The sequence below is a fragment of the Boleophthalmus pectinirostris genome, unplaced genomic scaffold, assembly GCF_026225935.1.
Source record: "Boleophthalmus pectinirostris isolate CB_2022bp ecotype Guang Dong unplaced genomic scaffold, ASM2622593v1 HiC_scaffold_10, whole genome shotgun sequence".
Taxonomy (NCBI): domain Eukaryota; kingdom Metazoa; phylum Chordata; class Actinopteri; order Gobiiformes; family Gobiidae; genus Boleophthalmus; species Boleophthalmus pectinirostris.
In genome coordinates, this window is record NW_026570971.1 from 429,471 (window position 1) to 451,500 (window position 22,030).

Here is a 22,030-nt window from a genome sequence, read left to right on the forward strand (position 1 = left end):
TGTGATTGGCTAGGAGCTGTGGAGCAGAGTCCGGGGGTAGGGGGCGCTGTAGTAGTTAGCGTCGAGCTCCAGACCGCGGCCGCCGTAGCCGTTGGCGTTTGCGTTGGCGCCGTGTGACATCAGGCTGTGGATGGAGAAGGGGTGATCGAAGGCGAAGCGGGGGTCATCCTTCAGCTCCAGGGCGCTGTGGGCGGGCAGAGGGGCGCTGTGGGCGGGCAGAGGGGCGCTGTGGGCGGGCAGAGGGGCATTGTGGGCGGGAAGCTGCTCGGGGGCGTGGTTACCGGTGTTGGGGGCGTTGGGGTTATTGGTGTTGGGGGCGGGGCTACCCTTCAGCTTCCTGTCACACTTAAAGCGTTTCTGGCGGCGCAGGTAGCAGCCGTTTTCAAACATGTTTCCGGAGTCGGGGTGCAGCGTCCAATAGGAACCCTTCCCGGGCTTCTCGGGCGAACGTGACACTTTGACGAAGCAGTCGTTGAAGGAGAGAGAGTGGCGGATGGAGTTCTGCCAGCGCTGCTGGTTATGGCGGTAAAACGGAAACAGCTCCATGATCCAGGCGTAGATCTCCGACAGCGTCAGCATCTTATTGGGCGCCTGCTGGATCGCCATGGTGATGAGCGAGATGTACGAGTACGGAGGTTTGGCGTGAGGATAGCTGCGCCGGAACGACTTAGCATCACGTCTGTTACTGCCGTACGAGCTGACGCCGCCGTACGCCGGGCTCAGAGCGCCTCCCTGTGGCCCCTCGCAGTAACTGAACGACTGAGAACTCGCAGTGGACATGTAGGACACAGGCTGCATCTGAGACGAGATCTGAGACGAGATCTGAGACGAGATCTGAGACATGGGCTGCATCTGCACGGACATGGAGGACATGTGGGAGGGCATCTGAGACATAGGGGACATGAGCCCTGCCCCCAGACAACTGCTGGACAGAGGACCAGAGGAGGACAGGGGTCCAGAGGAGGACAAGGGTCCAGAGGAGGACAAGGGTCCAGAGGAGGACAGGGAGGGCATCTGGAGGGAACCGGGTAAACTGTTGGACATGGGAGAGTAGACCTGGACAGAGAGAGAGAAAGTCTGCATTATAAACCCAGACCAGACCAGACCAGACCCAGACCCAGACCCAGACCCAGACCAGACCCAGACCTAGACCCAGACCAGACCCAGACCTAGACCCAGACCCAGACCAGACCCAGACCTAGACCCAGACCCAGACCCAGACCCAGACCCAGACCCAGACCCAGACCAGACCCAGACCCAGACCCAGACCCAGACCCAGACCCAGACCTAGACCCAGACCAGACCCAGACCCAGACCAGACCCAGACCAGACCCAGACCCAGACCCAGACCCAGACCAGACCCAGACCTAGACCCAGACCAGACCCAGACCAGACCCAGACCCTGACCAGACCCAGACCAGACCCAGACCAGACCCAGACCAGACCAGACCCAGACCAGACCCAGACCAGACCCAGACCCAGACATAGACCCAGACCAGACCCAGACCCACATCATATAAATCAGAGGTTTAAGATCACAGTTAATATCACAGTGTCTAAGAGTTAGTGACTGTAGTTAAACCACGACTTTCCCTGGTCTGTTTGGTTTCACCGTTTGGTTTCACCGTTTGGTTTCACCGTTTGGTGTCTCAGAGTCGTGTCTTCCACACAGACAGAATTTAACCTCAAACTCATAGAAGCTCCACAGAACACAGTAACTGTGTGACTGTACCTCTGTGTGTGACTGTACCTCTGTGTGTACTGTACCTCTGTGTGACTGTACCTCTGTGTGTGACTACCTCTGTGTGACTGTACTCTGTGTGACTGTACCTCTGTGTGACTGTACCTCTGTGTGTGACTGTACTCTGTGTGACTGTACCTGTGTGTGACTGTACTCTGTGACTGTACCTCTGTGTGTGACTGTACCTCTGTGTGACTGTACCTCTGTGTGACTGTACCTCTGTGTGACTGTACTCTGTGTGACTGTACTCTGTGTGTGACTGTACCTCTGTGTGTGTGACTGTACCTCTGTGACTGTACCTCTGTGTGACTGTACCTCTGTGTGACTGTACCTCTGTGTGTGACTGTACCTCTGTGTGACTGTACCTCTGTGTGTGACTGTACCTCTGTGTGTGACTGTACCTCTGTGTGTGACTGTACCTCTGTGTGACTGTACCTCTGTGTGTGACTGTACCTCTGTGTGTGACTGTACCTCTGTGTGTGACTGTACCTCTGTGTGACTGTACCTCTGTGTGACTGTACCTCTGTGTGTGACTGTACCTCTGTGTGACTGTACCTCTGTGTGTGACTGTACCTCTGTGTGACTGTCTGTGTGACTGTACTCTGTGTGTGACTGTACCTCTGTGTGTGACTGTACCTCTGTGTGACTGTACCTCTGTGTGTGACTGTACCTCTGTGTGACTGTACCTCTGTGTGTGACTGTACCTCTGTGTGTGACTGTACCTCTGTGTGTGACTGTAGCTCTGTGTGTGACTGTACCTCTGTGTGACTGTACCTCTGTGTGTGACTGTACCTCTGTGTGTGACTGTACCTCTGTGTGTGACTGTACCTCTGTGTGACTGTACCTCTGTGTGACTGTACCTCTGTGTGTGACTGTACCTCTGTGTGTGACTGTACCTCTGTTGTGACTGTACTGTACTCTGTGTGTGACTGTACCTCTGTGTGTGACTGTACCTCTGTGTGACTGTACCTCTGTGTGACTGTACCTCTGTGTGTGTGTGTGACTGTACCTCTGTGTGACTGTACCTCTGTGTGACTGTACCTCTGTGTGTGACTGTACTCTGTGTGTGACTGTACCTCTGTGTGTGTACCTCTGTGTTTCTTCCACATATTTTCCTGGATAGGGCCTGGCTCCGCCCACCTGTGTGATGGGTGTGATCTGTTTTGACCAATCAGAGCTGCTGTTTCTCCACTTCAGCCTTTTCCTCCTTTATAAACAGCAGCTAATTACACATGTTACACGGACGAGACGAGAACGACGTCCACAGTGACACCAGAGGCTCAAAGATCCTGGGTATAATAATAATAATAATAATAATAATAATAATATAATAATAATAATAATAATAATAATAATTAATTATTATTATTATTATTATTATAAAAATTCAAGCTCTGGGGATAAATTTGTTTCAGAAAAGTCTGTTTCTAATGAGACTTGGGGAGTTGAGGGGCTGTGGGAAGTGAAAGGGTTAACCTGCACATGCTTCGTTTTATTAATAACTCGTTTAATAAAGTCAGTGTCTTTATTTCAGTAAAAACATGTTTTTATCCAAAGCCAATTTAAAAATACTTTTCTCATTTCTGTTTGTAACGTTTGACCTTTTCCTCCGAATCACAGCAGCGCCGCAGATCTCTGATTATTAGTAATAATACCATTATTGGTATGAATATTAGGCCTGTATCGAGTCATTGGCCTATTATTATTAAGACTATTAATACCACAGCTGTGTGCTGCTGCGTGACGCCGCGCTTTATCACATTATTATTATAAATCTGTTTCACCCTCTGAAACTTGATTAAAGTCCTCAACAGAATCAGGTCTGGTTTGAGTCTGGACTTGATCTGAACCTGGTCTGGGTCTAGAAGTGGTCTTGGTCTGTCTCTCTTTGTGCTTTGCTCTAAACAGCATCATTGGCATAAAGATTTTGTCTTTTTACGCTGTTGTTTGTGTCAGAAATTTAATGAGATTTGAATATTTCCCCCGAAATATTGAAAATAATATTTTTTTAAAATCCTGTGTCAAACACATGTGTGATGCAGAAATGATGTCATTTAACAACAACAAAATTACTCCCTCACCTTCTAACCCTAACCTCGAACTCTAAACACACACATATATATATATATATATATATATATATATATATAATATATATATATATATATATATATATATATATATATATATATACCTTGGTATCCCACAAGCAAATGGCTCCTCGAAGAGGCAACAAGGAAAGCGGCTACGGCCAAATACCTGCAAAGAGTGAGGCAAGTCCTTAGAAGCAGCTCAATGGCAAGAACAAGGTGCAGGCAATCAACAGCTCCGCCCTGCCAGTGATCAGATCCTGCAGGGATTGTAAGCTGCCAAAGGAGGAGATACAGACCACAGATGTTAAGACACGAAAGCTCCTGACATGTATGGAGGGTTCCATCCCAAATCCAGCACCCTGAGACTGAACGCAGGCCGGAAGGAAGGGGGCCGAGGACTAGTGAGTGTGGGAACCACTGTCCAGGATGAAACATCCAAGCTCCTTGAGAACATCAAGGACAAGGCCCCGGCAGATGAGGTGCTCAGAGAAGGTCTCAGACAGTGGGGTCCAGAGGAAGAGGTGCTGGAGGGACCATCATGGCAGAACAAACCCCTACATGAACCACCGGAACATAACTGAAGTGGCTGATATCAAGAAATCCTACCAATGGCTTGAGAGGGTCTGAAGGACACACAGAGGCACTGATCCTGGAGCTCAGGAGCAGGACCTGGGCACTCGAGCAATAGAGGCCCAGATCTACCACACCAGACCAGACCCACGGTGTCGACTGTGCAAAGAGGCTCCTGAGACAGTCCAGCACAGAACTGCAGGTGTCAGATGCTGCAGGGAAACAAACATGGAGCCACAGAACCAATGTCGGGCAGAGTCACAGAAACATCTGTGCAGAGTACAGGCTGGAGACCCCAGGATCAGGGTGGGAAACACCTCCAAAGGTTGTGGAGAACGACTGAGCCAAGATCCTGTGGGACTTCAGATCCAGACTGACAGGATGGAGATGGACCAACCAGACATAGTGGAGGTGGAGAAGAAACAGAGCAGAGCCGTGGTGGTGAACATCACAACACCAAGAGATGGAAACATCAGGAAAAAGGAACACGAGAAGCTAGAGAAACACCAGGGGCTCAAGGAGGAGCTGGAGAAGGTCTGGAAAGTGAAGGCATCAGTGGTGCTCGTGGTGATCAGACACTCGGGCTGTAACCTCCAAACTGGAAGAAACTACAACAGATACTGGGAAAAACAACAGAACATCTCAGCCCAGAAAAGTGCAGCACTGGAACAGCAAAGATACTGAAGAAGTGTCAGGCTCCAGACTCTGGTGGAGGAACCGAGCTGAATGAGGTGAGAGAAACTGAGCATCAGCAGAAAGGAATAAAACTGTGAACGATGCACGTGGAATGGAACAAAACATCTCAAATGAAGAGAAAGAGTTTTAGATTTTTATCCTTAACCCTTTGATTTAGTTGAGAATCAGAATACTTCTATACTCCTGTAATACTCAGACACAGAATACTACTATACTCCTGTAATACTCAAACACAGAATACTACTATACTCCTGTAATACTCAAACACAGAATACTACTATACTCCTGTAATACTCAAACACAGAATACTTCTATACTCCTGTAATACTCAGACACAGAATACTACTATACTCCTGTAATACTCAAACACAGAATACTACTATACTCCTGTAATACTCAAACACAGAATACTACTATACTATACTCCTGTAATACTCAAACACAGAATACTACTATACTCTCTCTGTAATACTCATACTCTAAACTCACACAGAATACTACTATACTCCTGTAATACTCCTGTAATACTCAGACACAGAATACTACTACTCCTGTAATACTCAAACACAGAATACTACTATACTCCTGTAATACTCAAACACAGAATACTACTATACTCCTGTAATACTCAAACACAGAATACTACTATACTCCTGTACAGAATACTACTAGTAATACTCAAACACAGAATACTACTATACTCCTGTAATACTCAAACACAGAATACTACTATACTCCTGTAATACTCAAACACAGAATACTACTAATACTAAACACAGAATACTACTCCTGTAATACTCAGAATACTACAGAATACTACTATACTCCTGTAATACTCAAACACAGAATACTACTATACGTAATACTACTATACTCCTGTAATACTCAAACACAGAATACTTCTATACTCCTGTAATACTCAAACACAGAATACTACTATACTCCTGTAATACTCAAACACAGAATACTTCTACTATACTCCTGTAATACTCAAACACAGAATACTACTATACTCCTGTAATACTCAAACACAGAATACTACTATACTCTTGTAATACTCTCACTTAACTTCTTAAACTCTGTGTCCCTAATGTTTGACACAAATACACTGTTCAAAAAAAAAGAAGGAACAGTTTGAAACACATCAGGTCTCAGTGTTTCTGTACAGATGTGATGGGACAGTGTCTGAGGGACAAAAGGACACTTCTGTTTTAATGGAAATGAACCCCAGGGGGCGCTACAGGCACCAATGACACCACACCAAAAACAGGACTGGACCCTAAAACACAACTGGACCCTTGGAGATCATTTCCAGTTTCTCCTCTTGTTCTTTGGCCACAGTGATAATCGAGGACATTAGGACATTCCTGAACCTACAGAAGCTGCACAGATTGTCCAACTTCTCCAGGATGTCACATCTGATTGAGCCGTCGCAAGAGGTTTAGTGTGTCTCCAGCACCATCTCCAGAACGTGGAGATTTTAGAAGATGGGCAATTCCTCTAGGAGATCTGGACAGGGCCAGAGAAGGTCCACCACCATCAGCAGGAACCATATCTGCTCCTGTGTGCAGGAGAAACAGGCTGAGCTCTGCCTTTGTCCTACAGAATGACCTCCAGCAGGACAGGGTGTGAACGTCTCTGTCCAGACCATCACAGACTTCATGAGGGTGGTTTAAGGGCTCCACGTCCTGTAGGGGGCGCTGTCCTCACCACCCAGCACCGTACAGCTCCACTGGCATTTGGAGACCACACAAGTCCTCCACTGGTGCCCTGAGCTTCTCATAGATGAGAGCAGGTTCACCCTGAGCTCTTGTGACAGACGTGAAAGAGCCTGGAGAAGATGAGGAGAACATTCTGCTGCTGCTTCACAGGAGGGTTTGGTGGTGGGTCCGTGATGGTCTGAGGGGGCAGATCCATGGAGGGACACACAAACCTCTACCAGCTGCAAAATGCCCGTCTTACGCCATCAGGTATTGGGATGAAACCCTTGAACTCATTATCATAAGCTACGTTGGTGCAGAAGGTCGTGGGTTTCTCCTGATGCGCGACACCTGACCTCATGTGGAAGAGTCTGCAGCAGAACCTGGAGGAATGAAGACGTCCCTCACCATCTGACTTAAACTTGACAGAACCTCTGAGACGTTATGTTTGGCTCCATCAGACACTCCATGTTCCTCCTCAGACTCTGCAGGAGCTCAGTGATGTCCTCATAGATCTGGGAAAAACATCCCACAAGACTCCATCCGCCACCTCAGGAGGAGCTTCCCGACATCCTCAGATATGAACAGAAGCACGTGGAGCCGCCCAAGAGACTGAGAAGCATTTGGAGTCACAGAAATTAGTCCAAATGTCCGAGTCTCATCATTATTTCACTTTGAGTTTTTTTTTTTTTTTTCAAGAGCTCAATAAAATGAAGTGTCTGAGGCTGAAAATGTGATTTCCATAAAAAAGGAACATCCTTTTGTTCCTCGGATTTACTTTGACGCAGCGAATTTGGGATATTTCACACTGACAAGAGTTAAAAACTGTGCAAAATCCCAAAATGGAATCACATTTCCCCTCATGCTGATCGGTCTATATGTGTTTTGTTTTTATATGTATGTATATATATATTTTTAAATCGTCTCTGTCTGCGCCACGTCTCCGACAACGACTCGAGGAACATTCACACGCCAGATAAATGACCTGTCATTTATCTATAGGCCTATGCAATTTATCATTTATATATACACAATATATCACATACATAAACATATATATAAATATATACACACACACACACACAGTATACATATATATACATATATATATATATATATATATATATATATATATATATACACACACATATATATATATATATATATATATATATATATATATATATATATATACACACATATATATATATATATATATATATATATATATATATATATATATATATATATATATATATATATATATATATATATATATATATATATATATATATATATATATATATATATATATATATATATATATATATATACATATATGCGCCATAATGACACGTTCGCCGGTCCGTTACATCGTTACATTCGGCCTTTAGTCCTGTTTTTTATTTTATTTTTTCCTGTTTTATTTTTTGTCGTGAATAAAAACCGCGCGCGGACTCGAAAGATTCATCCGCTTTTCTTGTTGTTTTTGCGCCAAAGTTGATTTATTTTATATCAAATTTACACGTGCGCGTGGCCCGAGTTTGACTCAGATTCCCGCCATCAATAAGTGAATAACGCGCGTGTCATAAACGCAGAGTGTATAACCGGACATTATATATATCATATATTCATATAAAAGTGTGTCTCTCTTATCTTATAGACTTATATATATTAGGCCTATATATTATATTTATATAACTTAAATATAAAAACTTCTTAAAGATTCCGCTGTTATTTCTGATTTTCTATAAGCGCGTTAAAGACGGAGCGCGTCAGAGACACTGGCTCCTGTATATATTTATAAATACTATTTATATATATATATATATATATATATATATATATATATATATATATATATATATATATATATATATATATGTATATACTGTCTGTATATTTAGAAGCACTTCATTCATTCAGTTTATGATGACAGAGACAGAAAAGAGTTCGATCAGTCTGATCCTCATCCTCCACCTGCCTGTGTAAATCAAAGTCTATTATTATTATTATTATTATTATTATTATTATTAATAATAATAATAATAATAATAATATAATAATAATAATAATAAAAACAACAACAACAATAATAATAATAAAATAGAACATGATTGTTTTAACGCGGACTAAACACGGGGAGTGAGTTTCAGATTCATGCAGATAAAACCTGGAACAGGTGAACATAAGAGACAGACTCGACTGTGACTCGACTGTGACTCGACTGTGACTCGACTGTGACTCGACTGTGACTCGACTGTGACTCTGTTTAAATCCAGACTCAGAACATTTGTGTTTAGCTGCGTTTGACTGAAAGGTTTTTATTCCGCGCTCTTCGCGCTCTTTTATGTCATTCATTAATGTCGCTCTTTTTAATGTTATGATGATTATTTATGTTTTAGTTTTTGTGATTTTAATCTATTTCTTTTTCTGTAAAGTACTTTGAATGACTTTGTGTATGAATTGTGCTGTACAAATAAACGCGCGCGCGTTGAGTCTCGTGCTTTACTTTACACACGCACAAAGATCAAAGCTTCATTTATTATGATTTATTTAATTCAATTATTATTAATTATGGCCCTTTTAACACACGTGCCCTTTTGTTTTCTATGTATTTCTTTATCCGATTTATCATTATTATTATTATTATTATTATTTTCTTTTTTTTTTTATTATTATTATTATTTTTCCTCTTCTGTTGAATGTGACGGAGTCTCTTTACTCTTTCACTTTATTTTGATTTATTTCACTGCGATAATAATAATAATAATAATAATGATAATAATGATAATAATAATAATAATAATAATAATAATAATAATAATAATAATAATAATAATAATAATAATAATAATAATAATATAAAAATGCTCCGTTTTACTTTGGTTGAGTCCGTAAGGTCCGCAGCTCGCGTGTCTTTACAAAGATTTTTTTTCTGATAATTTAATAACAATAATTTAATCATGATTAACACATTTACGGTTCATTTTATTAACATTATTTTACACAGAATAAAAGAACGAACGAAGCCCAGACCCAGAACTAAACCAGGACTAAACCAGGACTAAACCAGAACTAAACCAGGACTAAACCAGAACTAAACCAGGACTAAACCAGAACTAAACCAGAACTGAAGCAGGACTGAACCAGGACTAAACCAGAACTAAACCAGAACTGAAGCAGGACTGAACCAGGACTAAACCAGAACTGAACCAGGACTAACTCAGGACTAACTGAGGTCTCGTGCGTCTCACCTCGTCCCCGTAGAAGCTCGTGCTCCAGTCCTGCGCCTCGTGGCCTTCCATCTTCACGGCGCCGAGCATCGCGCGCGCTCCCGGGTTCGGTCCAGACTCGGTCCAAGTTTAATCCGGGTCTGTACCAGGACCAGCCCCGAGTATGAATCAGGACTAAACCAGGACTAAACCAGGACTAAACCAGGTGTGAACCAGGTCTGAACCAGGACTAAACCAGGTCTGAACCAGGACTAAACCAGGACTAAGCGGGACTGAAGAGTCTCTGACCCCGCGCGCGCTGGGCTCCTCCCCCCCCCCCCCTTCTTTCACGTGCATGCGTGCGCACACGTGCACGCGCCCAAAATGAGTTTCATTAAAACGTCTCCGCAGAGTCCGCGCGCTCCGAGTCTCAAATGAAACCAACCATTTTAGACTCGAGTTATAACATCCTGACAGGAGCAGACAGGAGCAGACAGGAGCAGACAGGAGCAGACAGGAGCAGACAGGAGCAGGCAGGAGCAGGCAGGAGCAGACAGGAGCAGACAGGAGCAGACAGGAGCAGACAGGAGCAGACAGGAGCAGACAGGAGCAGACAGGAGCAGACAGGAGCAGGGAGCAGACAGGAGCAGACAGGAGCAGACAGGAGCTGACAGGAGCAGGCAGGAGCAGACAGGAGCTGACAGGGGCTGACAGGAGCTGACAGGAGCAGGCAGGAGCAGACAGGAGCTGACAGGAGCTGACAGGAGCAGACAGGAGCTGACAGGAGCAGGACAGGAGCAGACAGGATTTATGATTTTTATAAAACAGATGATCTGGAGAAAAAACACCTAGACACAAGCTGTGAGTCCTGGTTTAGTCCTGGTTTAGTCCTGGTTTAGTTCTGGTTTAGTTCTGGTTCAGTCCTGGTTTAGTTCTGGTTTAGTCCTGGTTTAGTCCTGGTTTAGTCCTGGTTTAGTCCTGGTTTAGTCCTGGTTTAGTCCTGGTTTAGTTCTGGTTTAGACCTGGTTTAGTTCTGGTTTAGTCCTGGTTTAGTCCTGGTTTAGTTCTGGTTTCAGTCCTGGTTTAGTCCTGGTTTAGTCCTGGTTTAGTCCTGGTTCAGTCCTGGTTTAGTCCTGGTTTAGTTCTGGTTTAGACCTGGTTTAGTTCTGGTTTAGTTCTGGTTTAGTTCTGGTCCAGACCCGGTTCAGTCCTGGTTTAGTCCTGGTTTAGTTCTGGTTTAGTTCTGGTTCAGTCCTGGTTTAGTCCTGGTTTAGTTCTGGTTTAGTCCTGGTTTAGTTCTGGTTTAGTCCTGGTTCAGTCCTGGTTTAGTCCTGGTTTAGTCCTGGTTCAGTCCTGGTTTAGTCCTGGTTTAGTTCTGGTTTAGTTCTGGTTTAGTTCTGGTCCAGACCCGGTTCAGTCCTGGTTTAGTCCTGGTTTAGTTCTGGTTTAGTTCTGGTTCAGTCCTGGTTTAGTCCTGGTTTAGTTCTGGTTTAGTCCTGGTTTAGTTCTGGTTCAGTCCTGGTTTAGTCCTGGTTTAGTCCTGGTTTAGTCCTGGTTCAGTCCTGGTTTAGTCCTGGTTTAGTTCTGGTTTAGACCTGGTTTAGTTCTGGTTTAGTTCTGGTTTAGTTCTGGTCCAGACCCGGTTCAGTCCTGGTTTAGTCCTGGTTTAGTTCTGGTTTAGTTCTGGTTCAGTCCTGGTTTAGTCCTGGTTTAGTTCTGGTTTAGTCCTGGTTTAGTTCTGGTTTAGTCCTGGTTTAGTCCTGGTTCAGTCCTGGTTTAGTCCTGGTTTAGTTCTGGTTTAGACCTGGTTTAGTTCTGGTTTAGTTCTGGTTTAGTTCTGGTCCAGACCCGGTTCAGTCCTGGTTTAGTCCTGGTTTAGTTCTGGTTTAGTTCTGGTTCAGTCCTGGTTTAGTCCTGGTTTAGTTCTGGTTTAGTCCTGGTTTAGTTCTGGTTCAGTCCTGGTTCAGTCCTGCTTTAGTCCTGGTTTAGTCCTGGTCCAGACCCGGTTTAGTCCTGGTTTAGTCCTGGTTTAGTCCTGGTCCAGACCCGGTTTAGTCCTGGTTTAGTCCTGGTTTAGTCCTGGTTTAGTCCTGGTCCAGACCCGGTTTAGTCCTGGTTTAGTCCAGGTTTAGTCCTGGTTTAGTCCTGGTCCAGAGTTGCAGTGGAGACAAGTTTTATTTAATATAAATTTCCAAAAGCAGTAGTAGTAGTAGTAGTAGTAGTAGTAGTAGTAGTAGTAGTAGTAGTAGTAGTAGTAGTAGTAGTGTAAGTAGTACTATAGTAGTGGTGCTATTGTAGTGTAAGTCTAAGTATAAGTATAAGTAGTAGTATTGTAGTAGCAGTAGTACTATAGCAGTAGTAGTGTTGTAGTATAAGTACTACAGTAGTAGTACTATAGTAGTATTGTTTTGCAGTAGTTCACCTGTGACTCATTGACCCCAGGTGAGGGGGCGGGGCTAACACATAAACCTGTCTCAGTTTGAGCCAAAGGGGGCGGGGCTTGCTGCAGGTAAATTTCACTAAAAGCTTCACCTGTCCCAGAGCTCCGCCCCCTCACCTGAGACCGACCTGTGACATCATCGTGACATCATCCTGCAGACTCTCAGGAGACAGGAAGTGACTCAGGGTGCGAGTTTGCACGTTCTTCCTGTGTCCTTGTGTCCTAACCCAGAGGGGGGGACTGGAGGACTAAAGGGGAGAGTGGGGGGGGTCTGGAGGACTAAAGGGGAGTGGGGGGGGGTCTGGAGGACTAAAGGGGAGAGTGGGGGGGGTCTGGAGGACTAAAGGGGAGAGTGGGGGGTCTGGAGGACTAAAGGGGAGAGTGGGGGGGTCTGGAGGACTAAAGGGGAGAGTGGGGGGGGTCTGGAGGACTAAAGGGGAGAGTGGGGGGGTCTGGAGGACTAAAGGGGAGAGTGGGGGGGGTCTGGAGACTAAAGGGGAGAGTGGGGGGGTCTGGAGGACTAAAGGGGAGAGTGGGGGGGTCTGGAGGACTAAAGGGGAGAGTGGGGGGGGGTCTGGAGGACTAAAGGGGAGAGTGGGGGGGGTCTGGAGGACTAAAGGGAGAGTGGGGGGGGTCTGGAGGACTAAAGGGGAGAGTGGGGGGTCTGGAGGACTAAAGGGGAGAGTGGGGGGGTCTGGAGGACTAAAGAGGAGAGTGGGGGGGTCTGGAGGACTAAAGGGGAGAGTGGGGGGGGTCTGGAGGACTAAAAGGGGAGAGTGGGGGGGTCTGGAGGACTAAAGGGAGAGTGGGGGGGTCTGGAGGACTAAAGGGGAGAGTGGGGGGGGTCTGGAGGACTAAAGGGGAGAGTGGGGGGGTCTGGAGGACTAAAGGGGAGAGTGGGGGGGTCTGGAGGACTAAAGGGAGAGTGGGGGGGTCTGGAGGACTAAAGGGGAGAGTGGGGGGTCTGGAGGACTAAAGGGGAGAGTGGGGGGGTCTGGAGGACTAAAGAGGAGAGTGGGGGGGTCTGGAGGACTAAAGGGGAGAGTGGGGGGGTCTGGAGGACTAAAGGGAGAGTGGGGGGGGTCTGGAGGACTAAAGGGGAGAGTGGGGGGTCTGGAGGACTAAAGGGGAGAGTGGGGGGGTCTGGAGGACTAAAGGGGAGAGTGGGGGGGTCTGGAGGACTAAAGGGAGAGTGGGGGGGTCTGGAGGACTAAAGGGGAGAGTGGGGGGGTCTGGAGGACTAAAGGGGAGAGTGGGGGGTCTGGAGGACTAAAGGGGAGAGTGGGGGGGTCTGGAGGACTAAAGGGGAGAGTGGGGGGTCTGGAGGACTAAAGGGAGAGAGGGGGGGGTCTGGAGGACTAAAGGGGAGAGTGGGGGGGTCTGGAGGACTAAAGGGGAGAGTGGGGGGTCTGGAGGACTAAAGGGGAGAGTGGGGGGTCTGGAGGACTAAAGGGGAGAGTGGGAGGTCTGGAGGACTAAAGGGGAGAGTGGGGGGTCTGGAGGACTAAAGGAGAGGAGGGGGGGGTCTGGAGGACTAAAGGGGAGAGTGGGGGGGGGTCTGGAGGACTAAAGGGGAGAGTGGGGGGGGTCTGGAGGACTAAAGGGGAGAGTGGGGGGGTCTGGAGGACTAAAGGGAGAGTGGGGGGGTCTGGAGGACTAAAGGGGAGAGTGGGGGGTCTGGAGGACTAAAGGGGAGAGTGGGAGGGGTCTGGAGGACTAAAGGGGAGAGTGGGGGGGTCTGGAGGACTAAAGGGGAGAGTGGGGGGGTCTGGAGGACTAAAGGGGAGAGTGGGAGGGGTCTGGAGGACTAAAGGGGAGAGTGGGGTGTCTGGAGGACTAAAGGGGAGAGTGGGGGGGTCTGGAGGACTAAAGGGGAGAGTGGGGGGGTCTGGAGGACTAAAGAGGAGAGTGGGGGGGGTCTGGAGGACTAAAGGGGAGAGTGGGGGGGTCTGGAGGACTAAAGGGGAGGAGGAGTGGGGGGTCTGGAGGACTAAAGGGGAGAGTGGGGGGTCTGGAGGACTAAAGGGAGAGTGGGGGGGTCTGGAGGACTAAAAGGGGAGAGTGGGGGGTCTGGAGGACTAAAAGGGGAGAGTGGGGGGGTCTGGAGACTAAAGGGGAGAGTGGGGGGGTCTGGAGGACTAAAGGGGAGAGTGGGGGGTCTGGAGGACTAAAGAGGAGAGTGGGGGGGTCTGGAGGACTAAAGGGGAGAGTGGGGGGGGGTATTTAATTGAATTGGACCCTTCGTCAGACAAACTGTGCAATGTACCTTTAAAAAAAATGAAATGTTGTTTCTTTGAAAGATTTGATTACAGGAACATTTTAATTTTAATTTTAATTAGCATTAAATTAGACTCAGACAAACTTTATTGATCCCAAAGGAAATGGGTTTGAGCCACAAGTGTGTGCACATGTCACTGTGGCACATGCACAAAATCTAAACCAGGACTAAACCAGGTCCAGACCAGGACTAAACCAGGTCTAAAGGCCAGTACCAGGCAGTCGCAGCAGGACATTGGGAGGATGTACAGGAGCTTCAACAGAAGAACGAACAAAACTCTGAAGATCAGGTCTGAGTCTGACTCAGCAACACAAAATAATCACCTGATTTACATATTTTATTTTAGATTTACAGTTTCCTCTGATGAAACTGCTGACGTTAAACACAGGCCTGTGAGTGAGTGATTCTGAAATCTTTAGAGCAGTGGTCGTCCATTCCAATGTCGATTTTTGGTTAAATTGATATTGAAGAAATTAATATTATTTTCAAACTGCTGTTTCAAATAATGTATTTATGGAACGACTGAAGAGTTCAACCGCAGTTACTGTCACTTCCTCGTGAAGCTCGAGGCCGTCAGTGCCCAAACATGTTACGGTGCTTTTGAACAGTGTCATTTTGCTCCATTATGTTTCATTTTACAAAAGAGCTTATCCCTCTGTGGGACCTGCTCTCGCCAAATACCTCGGCAGAAACAAATGTGCTGAAAAGAAAGACAAAAACAAACAAACAAAAAGTAATTAGAAATATGACTGTGATTAGGCAGCAAGGGAAAAAGTATTGTGGGGAAAATAACTATTTTTTGAGAAATTGCTGATATGATTTGCTGATAAAGGATTTCATTCTGTCAAAAGGTTGGACAAAATTCAAAATCTGTATAATGATGAATCACAATTATTATCCTTTGAGGAAATTGTTAAAAGTTATGATGTTCCCCACAAGCACATTTTCCAATATTTGCAAATAAGAAATGTTCTTAGTACGGAGCAAAACCACTTTCTGAGCATCACCGACACGTCTCCATTGGAAAAACGTACGAGTCTGAACAGTTTGAAAAAAAAGGGCTTTAAACTGTATTTCCTATTTGCAGAAAACGACCAGAGTCATTCATTCAAAGGCGCCTAGAGTAAAGACCGTAAAGTTGTAATTCCAATGGAGGATAGAAAATGATATGCACCAGGTCACAGTCACAATAAACATACAGTTTAAATGGATAATGAGGATTTGGAATCAGGGTTAAGGACATAATGGATCTATGCTTAAAATGAGAGGCTAGGGGCACTTGACTTCATTACCCACAGATGAAAACATTTTGGGAGGATTCCAAGAAATCTCCAAGTATATCCAAGAAATCTTGACAGTAGAACTGGAGCCTTAATTGTTTTTACTCGTCGAGTTCTCACAAAACAACTGGAATTAAGAAGAGAAACATTTAGAGTTGAGCATAAAAAGAGTGAAGTCTAGTACAGGTGAATGGATCAATTCATTTGTTGTTTAATGTCTATAATTCTAATGATTTTCTATCTGTTATTCCAAAGATAAACAGTTAACAAACAGCTATGCAAATGGTTCAGCTGTGGATCAAATAAACATATTACCACCAACAGAAACTGTCCAGCTGCTTCAGCACAGTGTAAAAACTGTGGGAAAAGAGAACATTTTGCCAAGGTCCACAGATCAGGTGGTCGCTTTCTTTGTGTTGATAATGTTAAACTGACACAACAGCATTTGATAAGCTCACATTCTCTGTGAAGATTCAGGCTCATAGTGACACTGGAGCTTCCGTATCCATTTCCGAAGTGTTGTACAAGAAACATTTTGCTAACTGCACAATCAAGCTAGTCCCTTATTCCAAGTATTAGAAACTACAACTAAACAAGAAAAGACTGTATCAGCTACTGTCTACATGGTAAAACCTGGATCTTTCTTGCTGGGTTTGGACCCGACTAAAGCCCTAAGAGTCAGCAGCTTTATTGGCAAGATGATCCTTAATATGGACAAAGCAAGAACGCCATCTGCTGGTGAGATCGACACAGTGCACAACACTGACTCTACTACAGCTCCAGACCCAGAGTGGCTGTGCAACAGGCAAAAGAGTTGCATTTGGAAGCCTTTTCTTGCTGCGAAAGGAGAGAGACAGAACCATTCAATAACAAACTGGACACAGCACCTTCATCTTGAGGGACAGGAAAAGATGGAATGAAACTCAGCTTTTCTCTGCACAGAAAGAGCAGAGGAACCTTCTGGAACTGCTGCTGGACAAGATACCAACCAGACAAGAGACGCTCGCTGCTCCACAGAGACACAAAGAGAGTTTGGGTCACAACTAAGGACTATGGATTGAAATTAAAGTCAAAGTAGCAAATAAAGCAAAACTGTTCTGATAAAAGGTACTTTTGGTACGTAAAATTTTAGATTATCACCAGCTGCTAACTTTAAGTTAGGAAGAATATTGTATGTATTTTATTTAGTTAAAAATGCACTGCAGCTACTTTAAAGAAGTGTTTTTTTGTTTTGCGGGTGAGCTGAGCCAGGCGACCTGAGCCAGCGGGCGACCTGAGCCAGGCGACCTGAGGCGGGCGACCTGAGGCGGGCGACCTAAGGTGGGCGAGCTGAGGCGGGTGAGCTGAGGCGGGCGACCTGAGGCAGGCGACCTGAGGCGGGCAAGCTGAGCCAGGCGACCTGAGGCGGGCGAGCTGAGGCGGGCGAGGCGGGCGACCTGAGGCGGGCAAGCTGAGGCTGAGGCGGGCGACCTGAGGCGGGCGAGCTGAGGCGGGTGAGCTGAGCCAGGCGACCTGAGGCAGGCGAGCTGAGGCTGAGGCGGGCGACCTGAGGTGGGTGAGCTGAGGCGGGCGACCTGAGGCGGGCGATGAGGCGGGCGAGCTGAGGCGGGTGAGGCGGGAGCTGAGGCGGGTGAGGTGGGCGACCTGCCGGGTGAGGCGGGCGAACTGAGCGACTGAGGCGACCTGAGCTGAGGCGAGAGGTGGCGACTGAGGCGACTGAGGCGAGGACACCTGCAGAGAAAGGAGAGTGGCAGGAAGGCAGAGGGCAGAGCACAGCCTGGGCCATGACAGTATGTGTACATGTGTATGTGTACATGTGTATGTGTACATGTGTATGTGTACATGTGTATGTGTACATGTGTATGTGTACATGTGTATGTGTACATGTGTATGTGTACATGTGTATGTGTACATGTGTATGTGTACATGTGTATGTGTACATGTGTATGTGTACATGTGTACATGTGTATGTGTACATGTGTATGTGTACATGTGTATGTGTACATGTGTATGTGTACGTGTGTACATGTGTATGTGTACATGTGTACATGTGTATGTGTACATGTGTACATGTGTACATGTGTATGTGTATGTGTACATGTGTATGTGTACATGTGTATGTGTGTGTACATGTGTATGTGTACATGTGTATGTGTACATGTGTACATGTGTATGTGTACATGTGTATGTACATGTGTATGTGTGTGTACATGTGTATGTGTACATGTGTATGTGTACATGTGTGTGTGTACATGTGTATGTGTATGTGTACATGTGTATGTGTACATGTGTATGTGTACATGTGTATGTGTACATGTGTATGTGTACATGTGTATGTGTGTGTACATGTGTATGTGTACATGTGTATGTGTACATGTGTACATGTGTATGTGTATGTGTACATGTGTATGTGTACATGTGTGTGTGTACATGTGTATGTGTACATGTGTATGTGTACATGTGTATGTGTACATGTGTATGTGTACATGTGTATGTGTACATGTGTATGTGTGTACATGTGTGTGTATGTGTACATGTGTATGTGTACATGTGTACATGTGTATGTGTACATGTGTGTGTGTACATGTGTATGTATGTGTACATGTGTATGTATGTGTACATGTGTATGTGTACATGTGTGTGTGTACATGTGTGTGTGTGTACATGTGTACATGTGTATGTGTACATGTGTATGTGTACATGTGTACATGTGTATGTGTACATGTGTATGTGTACATGTGTATGTATGTGTACATGTGTATGTGTACATGTGTATGTGTACATGTGTATGTGTGTGTACATGTGTATGTGTACATGTGTATGTGTACATGTGTATGTGTACATGTGTATGTGTACATGTGTATGTGTACATGTGTATGTATGTGTACATGTGTATGTGTGTGTATGTGTGTGTATGTGTACATGTGTATGTGTACATGTGTATGTGTACATGTGTATGTGTACATGTGTATGTGTACATGTGTATGTGTACATGTGTATGTGTGTACATGTGTGTGTATGTGTACATGTGTATGTGTACATGTGTATGTGTACATGTGTACATGTGTACATGTGTGTGTACATGTGTACATGTGTACATGTGTACATGTGTACATGTGTATGTGTACATGTGTGTGTACATGTGTACATGTGTGTACATGTGTACATGTGTGTACATGTGTATGTGTACATGTGTACATGTGTATGTGTACATGTGTACACGTGTGTGTATGTGTGTGTACATGTGTACACGTGTGTGTACACGTGTATGTGTACATGTGTGTGTGTACACGTGTGTGTGTACACGTGTATGTGTACACGTGTATGTGTACATGTGTACATGTGTGTGTACATGTGTATGTGTACATGTGTATGTGTACATGTGTATGTGTACATGTGTATGTGTACATGTGTATGTGTACATGTGTATGTGTACATGTGTATGTGTACACATGTGTACATGTGTGTACATGTGTATGTGTACATGTGTATGTGTACATGTGTATGTGTACATGTGTATGTGTACATGTGTATTGTCGTGGGTTTTGAAGATTCTGTAGTTTGGTTTCTTCCATTTGCACCAGTAACAAACTCCTGACACACAGAGTTTCTGCTGCCGTGAGCCCAGAGTTTTGGGGGAATGAGACTAACTTCTGTCTGAGGTCCAAGTCCTGCCCAAGAACATTGTGTATTTCTGTCAGTCTGGTCATTAGGGAAGTAACACCTTCACATTATTACCATCTGAATATAGATAAGGATGAACAATCAATTAACATGTGAAATAAACAAACTGAAATGTAAATATGGCAAATCCAAAGGTCCCTAACCCCCAGAGAGAGAAAAGTTAGACAAAGAATAGTGTGGCTTTAAACACTTCTTATAGTGTATCTTGGACAATGGAAAAAACAACACCCGATACTCAAATTTCCACCACAGTATGTGGGGAAGTGGCATCGCTCCGCCCTAGACGTTGTTCACAAATGTAAACTTGTTTTGCTGCGTAATTGAGTTTGGCTTTGACAGTTGCTCTGATGCTTGTTTTAATGTATAAGAGGCTGTGGGTGAATTGTATGAGTTTAGGGAAAGAACTATGAACCACAACCCTGACTGACTCTTACTGGTGCTGACAAGGAACTGCCATAAAAGGAAGAACAGGTGGTGCACACAGAGCAGCAGGGAAGAGGAGCTGGAACATGGGGTCAGAGAAGTGAGAGGTGAGACCGAAGTGTGGAGAGGACAGACTGGGAGGCTGAGAGATGAGAGGAGCACTGCTGGGCAAGTGACTTTAAAACTGTCATGTGTTATTTATGACTTATTACTGTCATTTCAAAGTAATTTGTTACATTACAATATTACTGTATTTAAAATGTAAGGCATTACATTACTGTTGCATTACTTCAAGTTACTCTCACCAAAATAACTGCGAAAAAGCTGAACTTTTGAGCTGAACCAGGACTAAACAAGGTCTAAACCAGGACTAAACCAGAGCTGAACCAGGACTAAACCAGGACTATAACAGGACTAACCTCAGACTGATTCCAGGACTGAAGAGGAGGACTAAACCAGAACTGAACTAGGACTAAAACAGGACTCACTGTAGGGACGGGCTCGGAGGTGACGCAGGAGAAAGGAGCGGCTCTGCTCCTCACCTCATGGAGGTAAGAGCGGCTGTCGCCTGATCGCGCTTTACAGACACTCTGCTGCTCGGGCTCACGGTCCTGATTTCAGCAACTATTTGCAGGTACAAGACCCGGTGCAAAACTCTGCTACAGCGCGTAACTTCTACCTTCCTTCAACGTGTCCAGAAGTCCAACTTTTTGTGCGATGGTTTTATCTTCCTCTGTCTTTTGGGTGCGAGTGCAGGAGCCTTTGTCGGTGCAGAACATTTCGTCGACGTTGTGGATTTTGTCGGAGAGAAAACTTACAACCGTACAGCACTTCAGACTCACACTGATACAGACTGAACATTTATTTAAATTTGGCAGCTGAACACATTCTGTACTGTTGTTCAGGAGACAGGAGTCCCTCAGCCAATCAGGACACAGCGGGAGGAACACAACACGTGTTCATACACTAAAAACAAAAGGCATCAAAATTGCACACAAAAAAATAATTCTAAAAATCAGCGAAACAGCGAGACCGCGAAAAGTGAACCGCGTTAGAGCGAGGGACGAGTGTAAGTCAGGTCTAAACCAGAAGTGACTCAGGTCTAAACCAGAAGTGACCCAGGTCTAAACCAGGTCTAAACCAGAAGTGACTCAGGTCTAAACCAGGTCTAAACCAGGTCTAAACCAGGTCTAAACCAGGTCTAAACAGCGTAGAGTTCTGGGTCGGTCCTTTCACCCGCGGTTAACTGAAGGTTTGTCCGGCCGCGTCTCCACCGTTTCACCGCTGCTGATTTCACGGTGATTTTAGCGAATTTCTATGAAGAAAAACCCTCCACTTCAATCCAGGTTAAAAAAGTTTTGTAACGCGCGTTACTCACATTTGTACCGAGTAAAATATTACTATTTTTTCCCCTGTAATGTTGAACATTACAGCGTTACAGCAAAAAGCAACGCATTACTGTAATACATTACTTTTATACTACATTACTTTTATAATACATTACCTTTATAATACATTACTTTTATAATACATTACTTTTATACTACATTACTTTTATAATACATTACTTTTATACTACATTACTTTTATAATACATTACTTTTATACTACATTACTTTTATAATACATTACTTTTATACTACATTACTTTTATACATTACTTTTATTACTTTTATAATACATTACTTTTATATACATTACATTTACTTTTATAATACATTACTTTTATACTACATTACTTTATAACATTACTTACTTTTATAATACATTACTTTTATAATACATTACTTTTTATACTATTACTTTTATTACTTTTTATACTACATTACTTTTATACTACATTACTTTTATACTACATTACTTTTATACTACATTACTTTTATATTACATTACTGGGACTGGTTGAGGTG

At 44.7% G+C, this 22,030-nt stretch overlaps 1 protein-coding gene across 1 annotated transcript; it reads right to left on the reverse strand.

The window, feature by feature from the left end:
• Positions 1-9: 9 nt before the first annotated feature.
• Positions 10-10,126, reverse strand: foxa1 (forkhead box A1). Its single transcript, XM_020936566.2, has 3 exons — positions 10,058-10,126; positions 1,004-1,056; positions 10-922 (listed from the first exon to the last, which is right to left on the reverse strand). The coding sequence occupies exons 1-3, from the start codon at positions 10,124-10,126 to the stop codon at positions 10-12; spliced, it is 1,035 nt and encodes a 344-aa protein (XP_020792225.1).
• Positions 10,127-22,030: the final 11,904 nt, after the last annotated feature.